The 20824-nt window shown below is 40.1% G+C and overlaps 1 protein-coding gene across 1 annotated transcript in view; it reads left to right on the forward strand.

The window, feature by feature from the left end:
• Positions 1-20824, forward strand: part of LOC122557836 (serine/threonine-protein kinase BRSK2-like) — a 957494-nt gene that overhangs the window by 791950 nt on the left and 144720 nt on the right. The window contains 1 exon segment of the mRNA XM_043705934.1: positions 11671-11704. Within this exon segment, the coding sequence (XP_043561869.1) occupies positions 11671-11704 (34 nt within the window).

A 20824-nucleotide genomic window follows, 5' to 3' on the forward strand; every position in this document is an offset into this window, starting at 1 on the left:
AAAGACCTTGGCTATGCACCCTATCCCTGCCCCTCATGATTTTGTAAACCTCTATAATGTCACGCCTCAGCCTCCGACCCTCCAGGGAAAATAGCCCCAGCCTACTCAGCCTCCCTTAAATCCTGCAACCCCAGCAACATCCTTGTAAATCTTTCCTGAACCCTTTAAGGTTTCACAGTTTCCTTCCGATAGCAGGGAGACCAGAATTGCATGCAGTATTCCAAATGTGGCCTAACCAATGTCCTGTACAGCTGCAACATGATATCCCAACCCCCATACTCAATATGCTGACCAATAAAGGCAAGTGGACCAAATGCCGCCTTCACCACCCTGTCTACCTACAACTCCACCTTCAAGGAACTATGTACCTGCAACACCTGCCAAGAACATACCATCAAGTGTATAAATACTGCCCTGATTTGCCTTACCAAAATGATAGTCGCATTGGGAAAGGCTACAACAGAACACAATTCTTACAGAAAATAACAGCATCAAAAATGAAATGACAATAGAAAATGCTGATAAATGAGCATTTTTGTGAAGTCTGCCTGATCTGAAAAGAGAAAAGACAGACCTTGAAGCAGAATCAGATTTTCGAAAGTCTGTTTGAGGTCAAAGCCTTGAACTTATGTTGATGCAAAATAGTTCAAGAACTGTGATGTGTGAAAATTGGGACTGCTTATTCCAAATTTCCACCTAATAACATCTGTGACAGTGTTTAGATAGTTTTAATCTACTTGTTCACATGTGATGACACACCTGGAGCAAGTGAAATATGAACCCAACACTTCTAGCCAGAGACAGGCACTACGAAAAGCCCCATGCATCAGTATTTGTGATTGGCTCTGAGAACTCTTTGGTCATTGTGACAATATTCTCTGGACTTTGTTTGAATATGTGCAGAGGGAAAATATTATAAGCTGGCTTGAATCTCCTGACTGAGTTTCCAAAGCACCAAAGCTAAGTTAGGAAAAAGCAAATGAAGAGCTATCAATGCCAGCATCAGCTGATCTTGATGCAAGTGAATCTAACTTGTAACCTGCAGAAGTTTTACACAGTGATGGCTGTGTTTCGCAGAGCTTGAGCATAGAAAGACCAATGGAACATTTTTGCTTTCGTTTACATAAACCTCAGCACAAGCACATTGCTTCTCTTCTGTTTTCAGAGGCAGTGCAGAATGGAGAAAAGAGTGAAGTAAAATTTTGTGAGGCTGCACTCTGTAAAATGTAACACTTTGCAAAGTGTTTACAGGCTGGATGGATCTTCTGATGATCTCTGAGCAGTCAGATGAGTATATTCCTGAAAAAGACTCTCATGGTAACTTTATTCCTGGAGTCCTGCAACCAAAGTCATCTGCTCAAACAGCTCTATCTTTACCACCAGAAAGATTTCAATGCAAGGAGCTTACATAATGTAATTCAAGATATTACCTATCTTGTCAGATTATTGACAGCATTCTCAAGGAACTGACAGAAATAATTCAATTTGGAATGACAACAATATGATAAAACGATTTAATTTTATCATGTAGCAGGTTTTCCGAAACAAATATGGATGCTATGCATATATCATTGCAAGCTCCTCCTATTAACCATTCCAGGGGAATGATGTGATTTGATGTTCCAGAATAATTTTGTAAATAGATGGGGTTTAATTTGCCGAATATTCAATTACTCCAAAGATTTCTATTTTACATAAACTACAGTAGTCCCTCCATTCCCATGGGGAATATGTTCCAAGTTCTGCCCGGAACTGCGGACAGGAGCAAACCCGTTCATTTAAATGGGAAACGTACCTTCCTGGCAGCCTCCTGGTCCCTGGTTCTGGAACGTTCCCTATAATATGTTCAGTCCGCAGTAAACCGCGGGTAACTGAAACTAGGAAACCAGATCCGTGGATATGGGGGTTGCCCTGTAAAAATGCAAGCAACCAGCAACTAAGCCCTGTGGCGTTCGGGAGTAACAGTGTTCCAGTCACATTAATATCCATCAAAAATTACCCTTTACTTCCTGCCACTGTCAATTTTCAAGTTAATTTACCACTCTTTCTTGAACGTCAAGGTCTTTTACTTTGTTTACCAGCCTACCAAATGAACCTTGTCAAATGAACTGCTAAAATACAGGTAGATGACATTTACTGCACTAGCCTCCTCAATCTTTCTTGTTATCTCATCAAAGGACGTGTGCGTGTCTCAGGAGTTTCATTTTGGGTAGTCAGGATTATTCTGTGGAAGGTGTAGGAAAATTGTAGATCTCCATATATGTATGCTGGGAGTATGAAAAAGAAGTTGAAAATATTGAAACACTCAGCATTTGTGAAGAAGGAAACAGATAAGGTTTAAGTTCAATGATCCTTTGCTTCTCCAATTTTCTGCCCAAAGAAAGGACTCCTCATGAAGTATACTTGTATTGATGTCTGCATTATTACAGCATAAAGTCATAGAGATGTACAGCATGGAAACACACCCTTTGGTCCAACTCGTCCATGCCGACCAGATATCCTAATTTAATCTAGTCTCATTTGCCGGCACATGATCTATATCCCTCAAAACCCCTCCTGTTCATATAACCATCCAGATGCCTTTTAAGTGTTGTAATTGTACCAGCCTCCACCACTTCCTCGGGCAGCTCATTCCATGTAGCCACCACCCTTTGTGTGAAGAAGTTGCCCCGTATGTCTTTTTCAAATCTCTCCCCTCTCACCCTAAACCCATGTCCTCTAGTTCACGACTCCCCCACCCCATGGAAAAAACCTTATCTATTTACCCTATCCATGCACCTAATTATTTTATAAACTCTAAAAGGTCACTCCTCAGCCTCCGACACTCCAGGGAAAACAGGCCCAGCTTATTCAGCCTTTTCCTCTAATTCAAACCCTCCAACCCTGGCAACATCCTTGTAAATCTTTTTTGAACTCTTTCAAGTTTCTCAACATCATTTCAATAGGAGGGAGACCGTAATTGCACACAATATTCCAAAAGTGGTCTAACCAGTATCCTGTACAGCAGCAACATGACCTCTCAGCTCCTATACTCAATGTTCTGACTAATAACGGAAAGCATACCAATCGCTGCTTTCACTATCCTGTCTTCCTGCAATTCCACTTTCAAGGAACTATGAACCAGCACTCCAAGGTCTCTTTGTTCAGCAACACTCCCGAGGACCTTACCATTAATTGTACAAATCCTGCCCTGATCTGTCTTTTCAAAATGCAGCACCTCACATTTATCTAAATTAAACTCGATCTACCACTCCTCTGCCCATTGGCCCATCTGATCAAAATCCTATTGTACTCTGAGGTAACCTTCTTCGCTGTCCACAACATCACCAATTTTGATGTAATCTGCAAACTTACTAAGCATCTCACTGAATTGTCCATAATGAATAAATGAAACAAGACGCTGCCAGAAGGCCATTTACAAAAGACCATGATATTTAGCGTGGTTCAGTTTGTACTCCCAACTGTCCATAGGTACATGAGAGTATAAAGCCAGCTTGATTTGCTTTTCTCCCATCCACCTTCCCCCTAAATCACTAGTGCAGCCATACTGACCTGCTGTAACAATCACAGAGCTGAGCTCAGGTATTTTAAAAGAGATTAGCAAGTCAATTTAACCCCTTATGTCTTGTGGCTCAGTGGTATTGACAATTGTGATTTTATCCATGAGATATTAAAGCCCACCTACTGTATGTCTGCCCTCTTCTAAAATATCTCAGAAAACCAAAAGAACTGTAGATGCCGGAAGTAAGCAACAAAATTGTGAAATTGATGGAAAAACTCAGTAGGTGTGGCAGCATCTGTGGAGAAAAATTAATGCTTCAGTTTCAGTGACCTCATTCAGAACTGGACATATCTGAAAATATCTCCTTGGTTTTACTTCTTCTGATATCTCCAAAGTTCTCCAGTCGCAGTTTCCACCCTCTGCTCTACCATCAGTGACTTCTTTCTACCTATCCCTCAAATTCTCTTCACTTCTGATATCTCTCACCATTTTTAAAACTCTCCATTTTTAAATAGTTTATGTTACGATGCCCTTTACCTATTTGTCTAATCAATCTGTTCAGAGGTGGTATTACACACTTCTATAGCAGGTGGGACTTGACCCCCTATCCACCGCCGTTAGTTTTCACTTTGTTCACATTTCACATCAAGCTTCAATTACTTTGAAATGTTTTGCTATGTTGCTGGTACTGCACAAATGTAAGTTGTCATTATGACCTACATGTTCTTGGATTTAAGCTGTGGAAAGCCAACTTACCCAAGTGGTAAAACTCCAAAGTTTAGCATTGTAGCAGGCAGCTACAAAGGCCAATGATGATCCTTGAACCAAATTAAAATATTTATTGTAGTGTGTGGATGTAAAATGTTGTTTGCAACAAAAAATGAAGATTGCAATGGAAACTGAACCAGCAGCTCAGCTAGGGTTATAAACACTAAGAAGTTAAGAAGTGTTATTTTTGTGATAACACTCCTGAGATTCATTTGGGACTAATGGAAGTTGAAAAGAATTGGACCAAATATAAAGGCAGAATAATTTGTCCTAGTGAATAGGTGAAAAATTGGATTCTTGTGGCAGAGCAATTTTGAGATACTATAATATTAAACAGTTCTTCAGTGGGTTAATAATTAAATGAACAATTAAAAATATGATAAATGTACAAATATTTCACTATTATTTGAACATCCTTTTGCTGCTAGCTAAACTTTTGGGTAGAGCTAACTGCATTAATTTCTGTTTGAATAGAACTATTAATCTCAGTAAATGATTATTGGATGTAAAAATGAATATTCTCATTACTCATTAATAATGAATATTCAAATAATCAATTTTTATGTGCCAGAGAAAGTAGAAAGCTGTACAGCTGGAGAATGTGTGTTGGCTGCAGTTCTTTTCAGGGAATTGCACCATGATGGCTTATCAATCAGAACATATAAAAGACCATAAGGTGATTGGTGTCCCAGCTCTTATTTGAACTTGGAACTTCATCCAGAAATGGTTAGGTTGGGGCTTATTCTGCAATCCTTCCTGTTGGGATTTTGTAATATTGCTGACAAGAAAATCAGAGTGAGCAGTTGCATGGAAGTAAAATAGAGAAAGATAATATGTAGCTGAACAATGCTGTAAAGGTTATTTGGCACTTTCTAGAATCAGGTTCTAAAATATTATTTGCTGAGACTCTGCTTCAGAAAAGATTTATCAGAATGTTGATGGGAATGGAGGGTTTGAGGCTGAGACTGTTTTCGCTACAGCATAGTAGGTTGAGGGGTGACCTTATAGAGGTTTATAAAATCATAAATGATATGGATTATGTGAATGGCAGGTGTCTTTTCACTAGGGTGGGGGATTTCAAGACTGGGGGCATATTTTTAAGATGAGAGGAGAAAGGTTTAAAAAGAACAAGGGGCAACATTTTTACACAGAGAATAGTTCATATGTGGAATGAACTCCCAAAGGAGGTGGTGAAAGCAGATAGTCACAGCATTTAAAAGGCATTTCGATAAGTACCTGAATAGAAAAGGTTTGGAGAAATGTTGACCAAGTACAGACAGGTGGCACTAGGTTAGTTTGGGATGATATTTGGCATGGATTGGTTGGACCGAAGGGTCTGTTTCCATGCTGTATGACACTGTGACTCTAAAATAAACTATTTCAAGCATGTACGCTGTACTTTGTGTAATTTTGGCAGTTATTAGTTGGGTCACTCGATGGGACAACTTTTTATTCATTTGTATAGAAATTCTTTTATTGCGCACATAAATTTCTGGTCCTTTAAATATGGAGAATATTAGCATTGAGCAATGAAATATTTCAATTCCTGACACCCAGTGTCTGCATTTTACAGTCCCTTGTCAGACATGGCATTGTTTATATTCAGACTGAGTTCACATTTATCTGTTCCAAATATATTCATCAGTTGTAACCATGGAAAACATGCCCTCTTTTAACAGTGAAATTGTTTCATGTTTTCCAAGTCAGTCTCTATGAATGACATTGTGTTCGGGCTTTTGGCTAATATCGTCAAAAATATTGCAATTGCATTAAAGTAATCTGCATTACTTTTTTCTGTGTACCAAGTATCTTGTTGCTCCCATGAATTCTTGATGTCAAAACTGAGAATCTATTCAGGTCATATTCCTAACTGAAAAAAAATCTCAAAAGAACTGTCAATGCTGTAAATCAGAAACAAAAAACAGAAGTTTCTGGAAAAGCTTGGCCGGTCTGGCAGCACCTATGAAGAGAAATCAAAATTAACATTTAAGGTACGGTGACCCTTCCTCAGAATCTATGGTAGCTTGGAAAATGTCAGTTTATATGCAGAAGATAGGATGGGGAGGAGGGAAAAGAGTAACAGAGAGGTAGATATAGAGTCCAAAGAAAGAGAAGAATAGTTGGACAGACAAAGCAGTCAATAATAATCTGGCTGGGACGATTGGGAGGCTGTTCATCGTGTAGATTGGAAATGAATTATGTGGCTTCCAACACTGAGTTAATCTTGTTGTTGAGTGACTTTTCCACTGGTCACTTAGCTCACCTGCCATCAACTTTTGTAAGTTCCTTTTGTTCAGTTCAATCGAGAGATGTTCCACTTTACAGGCAGAGAACATAAGAACTAGGAGCAGGACTAAGCAATTCAGCCCCTTGCGCCTGATCCACCATTTAACACAATCATAGCTGATCTTCCCTCACCCTCAACTCCACTCTCCTCCCCACTCTCCATAACCCTCCAACCCATTACTAAATAAAAATCTTGTCTATCTCCTTGATAAATTTATTCAAAGTCCCGTCATCCACCATTTCTAAGTAGTGAATTCCACAGATTCAAGACCTTTGAAAGAAGGAATTTCGCCTCATCTATGTTTTAAATCTGCTATGTCTTATCCTAAAACTATGACCTCTTGTTCTAGATTGCCCACATAAGGAAATATCTCTCTACATCCACTTTGTTAAGTCCCTTCAGTACCTTATACAATTAGATCTCTTCTCATTCTTCTAACCTCCAGAGGTTATCGGCCTAAACTGCTCAATGTCTCTTCATAAGACAAACCCCTCATCTCTGGAATTATTCTAGTGAACCTCCTCTGAACTGCCTCCAATGCAACGGTACCCCTCGTTAAGTTAGGGGAACAAAATTGTACACAGTATTCCAAGTGCTGTCTCACTAATGCCTTGTACAGTTGCAGTAGCACTTCCCTACTTTCATACTCTATTCCTTTAGAAATAAATGCCATAATTCCATTTCCTTCCTTATTATCTGCTGTACCTGAATGCTAGTTTTCTATGATGCATGCATGATGACACTCAGATCCCTCTGCACCAAAGCACCCGTGTGTTTCCCACCATTGGGAGAATAGGTTGCCTTTCTATTCCTCTGACCAAAATGAATAATCTCACATTTATCCACGTTAAACTTCATCTGCCAAATTTTGGTCGATTCACCTAACTTATCCATATTCATTTTCAGATTGATTATTTCTTCATTGCAATTTACTTTCCTAACTATTTTACTGTCATTTGCAAATTTGGTTATAGTAGTTCCTATCCCCACACCCAATCCTTTACCACAGATTGTAAATAGTTTGGGCCGGAAGACAGATCCCTATGGTACCCACTAGTTAGAGCTTGCCAACCAGAAAAAGAGCCATTTATCCTAACTCTCTGCTTTCTTTTAGTAACTAATCCTTGGTCCAAGCTAAAACATTATCCCTAATCCCATGTGATCTTGTGTATTAATCTTTTTGTGTGGCACCTTATCAAATACCTTTTGAGAAATCCAGATATACTACATGTATAGTACCCCTATTTTCCACCTTGCTAGTTGCATCTTTGGAGAAATATAGCAAATTAGTCAAAAACAATTTCCCTTCTATAAAATCATTCTGACTCTGATGGATTGTGTTTTGACTTTCCTACTGTCCTATTATTATATCCTTCATAATGATTTTGAACAATTTCCCAACAACAAACTAACTGGTCTGTAGTTTCCTGCTTTTTGCCTCTTTCCTTTTTGAATATGGATGGTACATTGGCATTTTTCCAATCCACTGATTTTTCCACTGTCCTCACCCTTCCTTTCTAGAATATATTTTAGTTGGTAGTAACTGACTAGCTCCTTAAACATCTGTCACTGCTCATCAACTGGCCTACCTTTTAGTCTTACTTCCAAGCCCATTAGAGTCAGACCTATCCTCATGCCTATATAATTACCTTTGCTTAACTCCAGAACACTCGTGGAAGAATCCAGTTTCTCACCTCCAACTGAATTTGAAATTCTAGCATGCTATGATGCTTCTCCCCTTGGTGCTTCTTTACTGTGAGATCATTAATTAATCCTCCCTCATTATACAATAACAAATCCAAAATAGCCTGCTCCCTAGTTGGTTCCACAATTATACTCCAAGAAACAATCCCTGGTGCATTCAACGAACTCTCCTTGAGGCTAGCTTTGCCAATTTGATTAATCCAATTTATATGCGCATTTAAATCATCCATGATTATTGCTGCACCTTTCTTACAAGCCATCAGTATTTCCTGCTTTATATTGTACTATTGTATGGGGATGTGTGGTGCTGGAAAAGCACAGCAGGTCAGGCAGCATCTGAGGAGCAGGAGAATCGACGTTTTGGGCATAAGCACTTTATCAGGAAGGGTTTATGCCTGAAACGTCGATTGTCCTGCTCCTCAGATGCTGCCTGACCTGCTGTGCTTTTCCAGCACCACACTCTCGACTCTGATCTCTAGAATCTGCAGTTCTCACTTTCTCCTACTGTTTGGGTATCTCTGGATTGCTCATACCAGGGACGATTTTCCCTAGCTAGTTTTTATTTCTACCCAGACTGATTCTACATCTTGATCTCCAGTGTTGATATCATTTCTTGCTGGAGCACTGATCACTTCCTTTCCTAAAATCTCCCTTTCTTCCCTGCCTTACCTTCCAAAACACTAATTATCCTTGAATATTCAATTCCCGGCAACCACATCTAAATACTCACCACCAAATCATACACATTTGTGCTTATTTATGCTGTTAATTCATTAATTTCATTCTGAATGTTTTGTGCATTCAGATACAAAGCCTATGCTTCTTGATGAAGTGCAAATCCATTGCTAAGTGGGCATTTGTACTGCATTCATAGAGTCATAGAAATGTACAGCATGGAAACAGACCCTTCAGTCCAACCTGTCCATGCCGACCAGATATCCCAACCCAATCTAGTCCCACCTGCCACCACCCGGCCCATATCCCTTCAAACCCTTCTTATTCATATGCCCATCCAAATGCCTTTTAAATGTTGCAATTGTACCAGCCTCTACCACTTCCTCTGGCAGCTCATTCCATACACGTACTACCCTCTGTGTGAAAAAGTTGCCCTTAGATCCATCTCATATCTCTCCCCTCTCACCCTAAACCTATGCCCTCTAGTTCTGGACTCCCCGACCCCAGAGAAAAGACTTTGTCTATTTATTCTACCTATACCCCTCATAATTTTGTAAACCTCTATGAGGTCACCCCTCAGCCTCCGACGCTCCAGGGAAACAGTCCCAGCCTGTTCAGCCTCTCTCCATAGCTCAAATCCTCCAACCCTGGCAACATCCTTGTAAATCTTTTCTGAACCCTTTCAAGTCAGATTGTTCAGAATTATAGACAACAAGGACAAGAAAATTCCCGAATATTATGGTCTCCTAGTTATATCTTGACCATCTTGTCTTATGATTCTTCTGGCAATTGGGGGCATATGTCAAGGAAATAAGTAAAATATTGATTTACATCCATCCATATGAGACTTGGTATCTGATAAATTTTCTTGATCTGGTCAAAAGTGTTGCAGGTCCTATAGTTTCACAAAAGCCAATTCCCTAATTGTTTGTTAATGGTGTTAGAATTTCTTTATATTTGATGAGAACAATATTAGTATCCGTTTAATATCTGACCATTCACTGACAATTAATGTAAAAATGAATGAATTGTATTTTCCAAACCTTGATAAAAATTTATTAAAGATTAACTGCACAGGATCACTCATGTTTGAACAATGCATTCTCTTCCTAAAGCCAATAAAGTGGCATCAATTTAAAAAAGGACAAAAGCAGTTCATAGTGTTGTCCACGCATCGGGTTTAATGAGTGGATAACTTACTGATTTTAAAGTAATGATGTACACTTAAGTGCACTCACAGTTGTTGGAATCTTAATGATTTTCAATGTCAATGTTATGCTATTAAGTGTACATTGGGAAGGTGATTTGCAATTAGGAGTTAACTGACCATCTGCCTGGACTCCAATTAAAGTTAAGTCTCTGTACTGAAAAATGCATTCCTTATTTCTTTTGTGCTGAGGAGCATTTTATATCCATCATCACTATTGTAAAACAGGGCAGGCAAGTCAATTCATTAGTGAGCAGGTTGAGTGCTATTCCTTCTGGACAATTCTATTAACAAATGCATTGATAATGTGGACTTTCACTGACTTATATTCATAACCTTTTTAGATATTTCAAACTCCACAGCATTCACAAGATGAATTATTGTGGTTAGGAGAAAAATACTATGATCCGATCAGTCCCATTTTCTATTGAAAAATGATAACAAGGAGTTTCCAAAATGGGAGTGTGTTTAAAAATAGTGTAATACAAATTAATCAAATGGCACTCTATTAATCTACAAAATGTGGGGTAATTTGGTAGAATTTGACAGTCACAGCCAGTTTCTTATCAAAGCCGTAAAGACAGAGTGTCAGTAATTCAGAAAGTCATTCTTGCCAGATTTTTAGCAGCTTACCTCAGAAATCTTTGTAGTATGTGGGCATCACTGACTGGACGGCATTTATTTCCCATCCCTAATTGCCCAGAAGATGGTTCAGAGTCAATTACATTGCTGTGGATCTGGAGGCACATGTTGGGCAGACCAGATCAGGACAGAAGTTAACTTCCTTAGTGAACCTTAGTGATAGGGTTTTCCTGACAATCAGAAATTGTTTCATAGTCATCATTAGACTTTTAATTCCAGATACTTCATTGAATTCAGATTCCACGATCTGCCATGGTGGGATTTGAACCTGGGTCCCCAGAAGTTCTCAATTCTGAGGAAAGGTCACCGGACCCGAAACATTCACTTTGATTTCTCTTCATAGGTGCAGCCAGACTTGCTGAGCTTTTCCAGCAACCTCTTTTTTTTTCCCCAGAAGTTTACCTGGGTCTTTGGATTATTAGTCTCAGTCTCTGGATTAATAGTCTTGCAATAATAGCACTAGGCCATCACTTCCCCAAATTACTGCAGCAAAAGATCCCTTCATTCTTCAGGTAAATAAATCAAAATTGACAAGGGTGGGAAAAGAAGCTGAGAGAAAATTATCTCATAGCCAGATCAAAATATGACTGTAAGTTTAAAAGAGTTCAATACATTTGGTTGGTATGTTTTACATTGGTTCAGCCCTACCTTATAAATATGTATTATGTCAGCATTTGTACTCTTTGGATATACTATACATTTGTTTTTCTTCCTTTTGTCTGTCATCCAATTTCAAGTGCATTAATCTTCAAACTATCTTCAAATACATTTTTTGCAGCATATATCATTTGTCAATGGCAAGTACCCAGCACCTCATGTAAAGGATTTATCACCCTGTAGTTCTTCAGTGGGATGAACTAACTGTGTTGCTTTCTTTTCTTTTAGCTCACCTCATTACGCCTGTCCTGAAGTCATCAGGGTAAGCAAACCAAGGAAGAACTTAATGGCTGTTTCTTAATTTGAATGCAAACCATCATAAAGATAGTAATAGCTTGTTCAGGCAAATATTGGAAAACAAATGTTTTCATATATTACCATCTAAATACCTTGTGTAATGAAGCATAAAAATATGTAATGTTGTTTAAAAATACTCAAAACCAAGGAAACAAACAAGGATAAAAAAAAATTGAGATTCATTACAATAATGAGTTTGTTTCAGACACTGCACACAATTCATTCAGGATTTTGTTCTGTGCTGGAAATATGTTTTGGACAATGGTATAAAAATCAGATCCAACTAATTTGTCCCTTTCTCACCTTTGGGGTTGTATTCCTCACTGCTTCTCCTGAGACTGCTACTCTTTGTTTTTCACTGCCTTTTTACAACAAGCCCTGTAGCTTTTCCTCCTGCCTTCTATGATTTACATGAAAATTATGCATAGTCCAGACATTAGAAAAGGCATTAACTCCTCTCATGCTACTGCAACTATGACATCCTTCATTGTTATTCCTACTCCCTGAGCAGTAATATAAATGAAATATCATCCTTCTACCTGGTTAAGAATGGAGATCCATACCTACTGAGAAATCCGTATTTGGTGAAACATCAACAAACGTCTTTGGATTTTAACTGTTCAATACCATCAGCTGAGGCTAGGGGACGTAAACTAGCTGGGGAAAGCAATGCCAACTGTTATCCTTATAGAAATGCCATTGGAGGTTCCCACTGTTCTAATGACTAAAATCCTGTAACTGAGAAGTAGATTAGAACTGGTGCCTTCTAGCATGACATAGCAACTAGAGAGCCAGCTTTGTAAGTAAAACACCTTTTCTGAGACGCCACATGTTGCCTTTTATTCTGACTGTGCTGAATTCTGCTGGCAGCAGTGCAGTTTCTGTGGTTGAGCAGGTTCAAACCAACAAATTGAAAGACAGAACCTCATCTTCTCAACAACAATGCAGTTTCTTTACCATTGCAACCAGAGCTCTTGTTGCAAAATGCACTTGTGGATTGCCAAGTAGCAAAAGGCGTATAAAGAAAAACTGCTTCATAAAGATCGTGGCGATGGTGAGGCAGTACCAGTGATGCAGAATAATGACAAGTATTAACAACAAGTAATACATTATGAAGCAAAATACTGCAGATACCAGAAATTCTAAAGGATGGTAACATGCAACAGGTCAGACAGCAGCAGTGAAGGGAGACACAAATGTTCATGTTACAGTTTGATGAGCATTTGACAGTCTATAAAGCTAAACTATATAAGTTATGTGTGCATATATTTTTCATTTTATGAATGTTTAATGTATAGATCTATTACATATAGGATGTCATCTATAGGGTTACAATGCAAAATAGGGACAGCAACTCCCACTAATGTGTTCAGTTTACTGCCATCTGAGAGGATAAAGTCACAAGTGATCAAACAGCAGTCCCATGAGCTAAATATTTTATTAATTACCCAATTTCTACCATTGCTATACTGCTGGGATGGGAACATTATTGTTCTTCAACCTCTTGAAACATATTCTATTAGGATACAGGCTTCTGACAGACATTAATCATACACATACAGCCCAAATGCAGTTTTAATTCAGATTTCACTTAACATGCAATTATTTGCAATAAGAGAGGAGTTGAAGGATGGTCGAACTATTTTTCTATGGACCAGCTATATAAATGTGGTCTGGTCACCATTTTACAGACCAAAAAGTTACTTGCTGCCAGCCATATCTCCACACACCCCTTAGCTCTAACTCCCACACTGCTTGAACAACAGCTCTATAAACAACACCTAAAATGAGTATCAGGTAACTTGTTTTTAATAACGTGCAATTCTTCAACAATCATTGGCCTTTACAACATTTCATTTCATTTCAATTCAAAGCTGTAAATGAAGCTGTAATCTGACAAGAATCCACTATGATGATATTGGATTATAAAGCCAGTCATGCAGTAATAATCTTGTAATGATAACCATCCTGTCAAGAAAAAGGGTGAAATAATCAGCATTTGTTTTTTTTCTTAAAAACTACAAAGTTTTTTTTTCAAATGTTTAAATGTTTGAGATGTAAATGCTATGAAAATGTCCTTTGACAGCTACCTTTGATAGGTCAAATGAGTTTATTTCCTTTTCATTTATTTCTAATTTTGACTACCTCATACAGCATCTTACCTCTCCCAAGTATGTCCCAGAACCATGCCTGTGAGTGTAGATAACCTCTCCAGGAGGGTACCGTACCTTTTCAAAAAATTGCAGTTAGTTTAGATCTTCTCCAACCACATCAAAGGTTCATATGTTTTCAATATCCCTTTAATGAAAATCAGATTGAGTTAAGTTAGCTCCACGTACAGTTGCTTCTGTGTTCGCAGGTATTCCAATTTCAGTCCACCTTTGCTTCCCCTACCATCATCAAAATGGCAGGGGCCAGGTTTTGGTAATGATTTCATGAAGTTCAGCATCATTTGCAACTTCTCATCCACACACAGCAAGACCTAGACAAGATCCAGGATTGGGCTGATAAGGCGCAAGGAATATTTGCATTGTACAAATGCCAGGCACTGAACATCTCAACCAAGTGAGAATCTAACCACCTCCTGTGGATGTTTAGTGGTATTGTCATTGCTGAGTCCCCCACTATCAACTCTGAGAGTTGCCATTGACCAGAAACTCAGACTAGCCAAATAAATCTTATGGCAGTGACAGCAGGTCAGTCCGGGAGTTCTGTGGTGAGTAACTGACCTCAGTCTCCCCAATTCCTCGCCATAATCCACAAAGTATACATTAGAAGTGTGATTAAATTCTTTCTATTTGCCCATATTGATGTAACTGTAACAGCACTCAAGAAAATAGCAGCTAATAAACTTGAAAGACCCTACACCGACAACAAGCAAAACTAATGTCATATACAAAATACCATGCAAGGACTGTACAAACATGACATTGGACAAACAGGCAGAAAACTAGCGACTAGGATACATGAACACCAACTAGCCACAAAAAGACATGACCCTCTCTCACTAGTATGCTTACAAACAGATGAGGAAGGACACCATTTCAACTGGGACAACACAACCATCCTAGGACAAGCCAAAACAAAGAAACGCACAAGAATTCCCAGAAGCATGGCATTCCAATGGGAACTCTATCAACAAACACATCGAGTTAGACCCCATTAACCACCCCCGAGAAAATGAACAGGAAGTGACTTATCCACAGGAAATGACATCACCAACCCAAAGAAACACAAACATATAAATAGAAAGCAGGAATTATCAGCAGTGCTTTGCCTGAGGCCCACTGACATTACCTAATAGGGTGACGAAACATCTGAAAATGAACTTTCCAGCACAGCGAGCAAACCTACATCCAGAACCTCATATCCTGAGCTACACATCTTCTCAAAGCTCGCTAGCACTCAAGAAGCTCAAAGTCATCGAAGACAAAGCAGCCTGCCTAATTGTCACCCCACATTAAACCTCCACTCACATGGCCATCAATGCACAATGACAGCTGTGCATACCATCGACAAGGTACGCAGCAGCAACTCATCATGACTCCTTTTGATAGAACCTTCTAAACTTATGACTTCTATAACCTAAAAGACCAGGGTAGCAGATGCATAGGAATACCTCTACCTGCAAGATACCCTCCAAGCCATATATCAACCTGATTCAGAACTGTATTGCCTTTCATTTATTTTTGCTGGATCAAAATCCTGCAAGTCCCTTACAATACTGTAACTATACCTAGGCCATTTAGACTGCAGCTTCCCAAGAATATGTCTAACCACCGCCTTCTCAAAAGCAATTAGGGTTGGGCAATAAATGCTGACTTAACCAGCCATGTCCCTTGAATGAAATAAACAAAAAATTTGAGCCTGGAGTTCTCTCTGTAATGCTGACTAGATGTATACATCATGACAAACAAATTCAATTACTGGAAAAAACAATATTTTTGGTATTTAAGAGACGCTCACACCTAGTAGAAAGATATCCAAGGCTCATAGAGTAATAGAGATGTACAGCATGGAAACAGACCCTTTGGTCCAACCCATCCATGCCGACCAGATATCCCAATCCAAACTAGTCCCAACTACCAAATCCCGGCCCGTATCTCTCCAAACCCTTCCAATTCTTATACCCATCCAAATACCTTTTAAATGTTGCATCTGTACGAGCCTCCACCATTTCCTCTGGCAGCTCATTCCATACACGTACTACCCTCTGCGTGAAAAAGCTGCCCCTTATGTCTCTTTTATAGGTCACACTTAAACTATTCCCTTATCTGTTTCTCTGCTGTGACCTTTCCTAAACCGATTCCTCCAAGGTTAGTTGTGAATTTCACTGTTTGTTAATTTTCCTAACCGCACTTCTATGTCCAGCGATACATGAATTCAAACAGCAAAGGCAGTAACTACGCAGGTTCACTGCTGTGTCAGTTAGCAGTGTGGGTTTCTTTCTTTTTCTCTCTCTCTCCTGCACTGACCTGACCATGTGCTGCCTTTGTCTGTTTCTCTCCTTTTTAGAAGTGCTGTTGTTTTGACTCTTTTTTTCCAAAGTACCAAAATAATGCAACAGCATATAAAACAGTAATTGCTGCCCCTAGAATTCAAGGAAATCCCCTCCAACACCTAAAACGCCTCAAAAAAGGAGCAGCCTGTTATAGCTAGAAATTTTTCCCGTCCTCCATCTTAGATTACCCAGAATCCAATGTTGCTCCTTAGCTTTTCTTTCTTGTGCATCAAACTGTCTGTTCAAAACTCTCTATTTACAAAACGGGCCATACTGTTATTTCTCAGACATGAATATCTTCCTGCTGTATTTGTTCAGAGATGTTGGGGAGTTATCAACATTGAGAGACAAGTTGGCAGTGTTAGGAAACAGATATTTTTTATGTTTTTTTAATTCTAATTTCTTGAACTGTTTTAAAAGAAATTATCCTGACTGAAAGCTGCTCAGAACTTTCTGATTCTTTTAATGAATTTTAAGATAATAGTATAAAGCACATTAAAAATTGTAACATGCCGTTCTTAAACATGCCGTGCCTGATATGCATGAATGATTGATTGTGAAATGAGCCGAAACTTAAATTTTAAAGTTTGGTGAAGTAATATACTAGTATGAATTGCCAATCCCTTGAGCTCATAATGTCTATGCTGATGTAAAGCTAATCTAAGCTGTAATCTAATAGGAAGGGCAGGATATTTAAACGTAACATGACATTGGCAAAATGGATGCAATATTAGGTTTATTTTTATTTAACTTATATATGTGTGCAAGGATGATAGTCTGAGCCATATACTGTATGTATTTTGTTACACACATGTTACAGTAAGTACTATTTCCAATCTAACTGAAGTAACGCTTGACTAAAGAAAACATTACACACGGTGCTAGGGAAAAAGAACGCCTTGAGGGTTCAAAGGCATAATCTATTTGGTTGGAGTTAAGTGACATTAAAAGACCTATTACTGTATTTTAATGGCCACCAGATAGTGAGGAGGAGATGTAGATGCACATTAGCTATGAATTTATGAGAGGTTTGAGAATATTAGAATCGTAATAATGAGACACTTAAATGACCCCAGCATTAATTGTGTTACTTATTGCGATAGGGGCAGAGAAGGGGTGGAATTTCTGAAAAGGGCTCAGAAAAATTCTTATGGTGTGCATGTTTCCTTTTCAACAAGAAAGAAAACATGCAAGAATTACATAAGCATCTTGACAGCCACCAGGATAGGATGCTGAAAATGTGTTGCTGGAAAAGCGCAGCAGGTCAGGGAGCATCCAGGGAACAGGAGAATCTACGTTTCGGGCATAAGCCCTTCTTCAGGTTCCTGAAGAAGGGCTTATGCCCGAAACGTCGATTCTCCTGTTCCCTGGATGCTGCCTGACCTGCTGCGCTTTTCCAGCAACACATTTTCAGCTCTGATCTCCAGCATCTGCAGACCTCACTTTCTCCACCAGGATAGGATGGTCCACCCAACCCTTCAGCTTGGAGGTCCTACTCCAGCAGATGACACAGTTCTGTCATATTCTCCCACGGCATCATCAATCCACAGCAGCAATGCATCTTTCATCTGAAAACAATGGCATTGAGGCAGTAGACCGAATCTGTCCTTCCGAAGTCATTTTGATTTAGACCCCTTACCCTAGCTCTTCCCCACCTTTAGTTAGCATTGCCCTTGCTGGGCTTTGCCTGTAAATTATTCAATTGGAAACACTGGCAACTTACTGGTGGTGGTTAATAGATTTAAAAAATGGGTGATTTCATGGTGGAAATGAAAACTGCTTGGGTGTAAAAGCACATCTGGATTTAAACAGAAGTTAAATATTGCCATGTGGACATAACTTGAGTAATTGGAAACATGAGTTATTTCCTCATGGTGGATAATAAGTGAAAAGTCCCGCAGATGAATTGGTGGTGGAGAGAAAAGCCATTCGGTTGTGTGTGAAAGCACTTCCGGATATAATAAAACGTCTCTGAGCCGCCTGGGCCTTCTGCACTTGCTTCTCATCCCAGAGGACCATCAGCGGTGATATTTTCATCTGGAAGCTGATCAATAGCTGCTGCAAGTTACTGTTAGTACTGGGCTTAATGCTACAACTGGTCCACCTTTGTTTCTCTGCCTTTGTTACTGTGCAGCCTGCGGGGATGATGATCCATACTGTGGCTGGATCCCCTGGTCATTGTTCCAATGAACCTGTGGGCAGTGTCAGAATTAGAGCAAGTTTTTTGTGACATGGGTGAGCAGTCAGCGTTCACATCATACACAAATAGCAGTTTATTATAATCCTGCACATAGTGAGCCTTGGAGGACCCAACACAGAGGGCAAGGGAATGCTCCTACATGGTACTTATTCTGAGATAGCAACATCCTACAAATACAGTAGGAGATTATAAATGTGGTAGGATTAAATGTTCCCTTTCACTCTTTCCTTTCCATTTTCACTTAAAAAGACAGCATGCATGTAAGAGTATGTTTGGAAATGCTTACAGCTCAAAGCAAGAGGAAATCGACCCCATGCCCTTAGGTGGAGTATTGTCAATGTGAATTGTGGCCCACAGGTGACACTCTTAAGATTGCTTCTGCTTTACAGAGATGACTGTAATCAATCTGTAATAACCAGCATTACGGTTAAGATTGCTTTTGACCAGGATTACTGTCCCACACTGTTGGACACTGCATATGTTTCAGCTACAGATTTTTACAATTCCAGATGTCATCAACTTGTACTGTGTAAGGGCTTGATTCATGCAACTACCCTTGAATGGCTTCACATCATTCATAAGTAAAGTCCACATGCTCAGACAGAAAAATAATTATATTGCCCACTGGGGTTTGTTGTATAGGGAGCTGTAGATAAAGTGGTTAGTGGGGAGCAGGATGGTGAAGTGGGGCTATGTGAAGACAGGTGCGGGTACAACCTGGTTGGTCAATAGGAGGAGTGAGTCAGTTTAGTGGCAGGGAGGAGTGGAAGGGAGGGGGAGGCTCTGGGAAAGAAGTCGGGGGATGAGAAGGGAGGTTATTTGAAATTAGAAAATGCGATGTTGAGTCCTTTGGGCTGTAGACTGCCGAGGCAGAAGATAAGGTGTTGTTCCTCCAATTTGCAATTTGATTCGTTGTGGCAATCGAGGAGGCCAAGGATGGTCATGTTGGGAAGGGAGTGGGAAGGGGAATTAAAATGGGTGGTGACTGGGAGGTCAGGTCAACCCCTGTGGGCCCTTCTGAGATGCTCGGCAAACCATTCCCTAAGTTTACGCTCAGTCTCCCCGATGTAGAGAAGACAACGTCAGGAGCAACTGATGTAGTAAGCTAGGTTGGAAGAGAGGCAGGTGAATCTCTGCCTCACCTGGAAGGACTGTTTGGGCCGTGGATGGAGGTGAGGGGGTGGTGTACCAGCAGGTTCTGCATCTTTTCCTGTTGCATTGGAAGATACCTGGGGGATTCTGGGTAGGTGAGGGGGAGGGGTTTGTTGGGGAGAATGGTGCAAACCAAGGCCTGTTCTTTTCCACCTCCACTCCCCAATCCACTGCTCTAAGATCCCCCATCAAAACTCAATAAAGACAGAATCCCCCTCGTCTTCACCTACTACCCCACCGGTGTCTGCATCCAACACATCATTCTTAAACACTTCTGTCAACTCCAACTAGACCCCATCACCAAGACCATCTTCCCCTCTCTGCTTTCCACAAGGACCGTTCCCTTTAATAGTCCTTGGTTTGCGCCATTCTCCCCAACACCACCACCACATCTTCCGCCTGGGCAGTCTACAGCCCAGAGGACTCAACATTGAGTTCTGCAATTTTCAAATAACCTCCCTTCTCATCCCCCAACTTCCTTCCCAGTCCCTCCCCATCCCTTCCACTCCTCCCTGCCACCAACCAGATTCACTCCTCCCATTGACCAACCAGGTTGTACCAGGTCTTCACCTATCTCCACTTCACTACCCCCACCACACCCTTTATCAGCAGCTCCCCCTACACTAACTCTCCCAGTCCTGAAGAAGTATTACACCTGAAACGTTGACTTCTCTACCTCCTGATGCTGCCTGGCTTGCTGTGTTCTTGCAGCCATCTGCCTGTTACTCTCGTTGTTGTTGCAGCCATTTTCTATTTCCATTACACATAAGCAGTTTGGATAAATGTGTTATGCAATACAGATGGTGTTTTGCAGAGTAAGTTACAGGGTCAGCCTGTTTGGGTTCCTTTCCATACCTTAACGCACCGTTCTTCCTTGCACTTCTGTCGACCCTATCAGTTATGATCTTCCATATGTTCACACCCAACTCTTTAATTTACATCTTCATGTCCTGATGTATGCCCCCTGAGTCCCAGCTCTACAGCATAGCCATGCCAACTATCCTGCTGCACAGTCACCCCCTCCCTGGTTGAAGCCAAGTTGTGGTGACTGGCCCACTCTAAAAAAACCACTATCCCCCAATTCCCTATTATTTGAGTTAAGTCCCTTTGCAAATATTGTCCCTTCTGAATCCCAGCATGTTACCTCCAAACCCCACAATTAACTTCGCCGAAGAGCCTGACAAGCAAAGGGTGCCATGTGGTCTCACAAAAAAGTCACATTGTTCTCTGCC

Source organism: Chiloscyllium plagiosum, chromosome 16, assembly GCF_004010195.1.
Source record: "Chiloscyllium plagiosum isolate BGI_BamShark_2017 chromosome 16, ASM401019v2, whole genome shotgun sequence".
NCBI lineage: Eukaryota > Metazoa > Chordata > Chondrichthyes > Orectolobiformes > Hemiscylliidae > Chiloscyllium > Chiloscyllium plagiosum.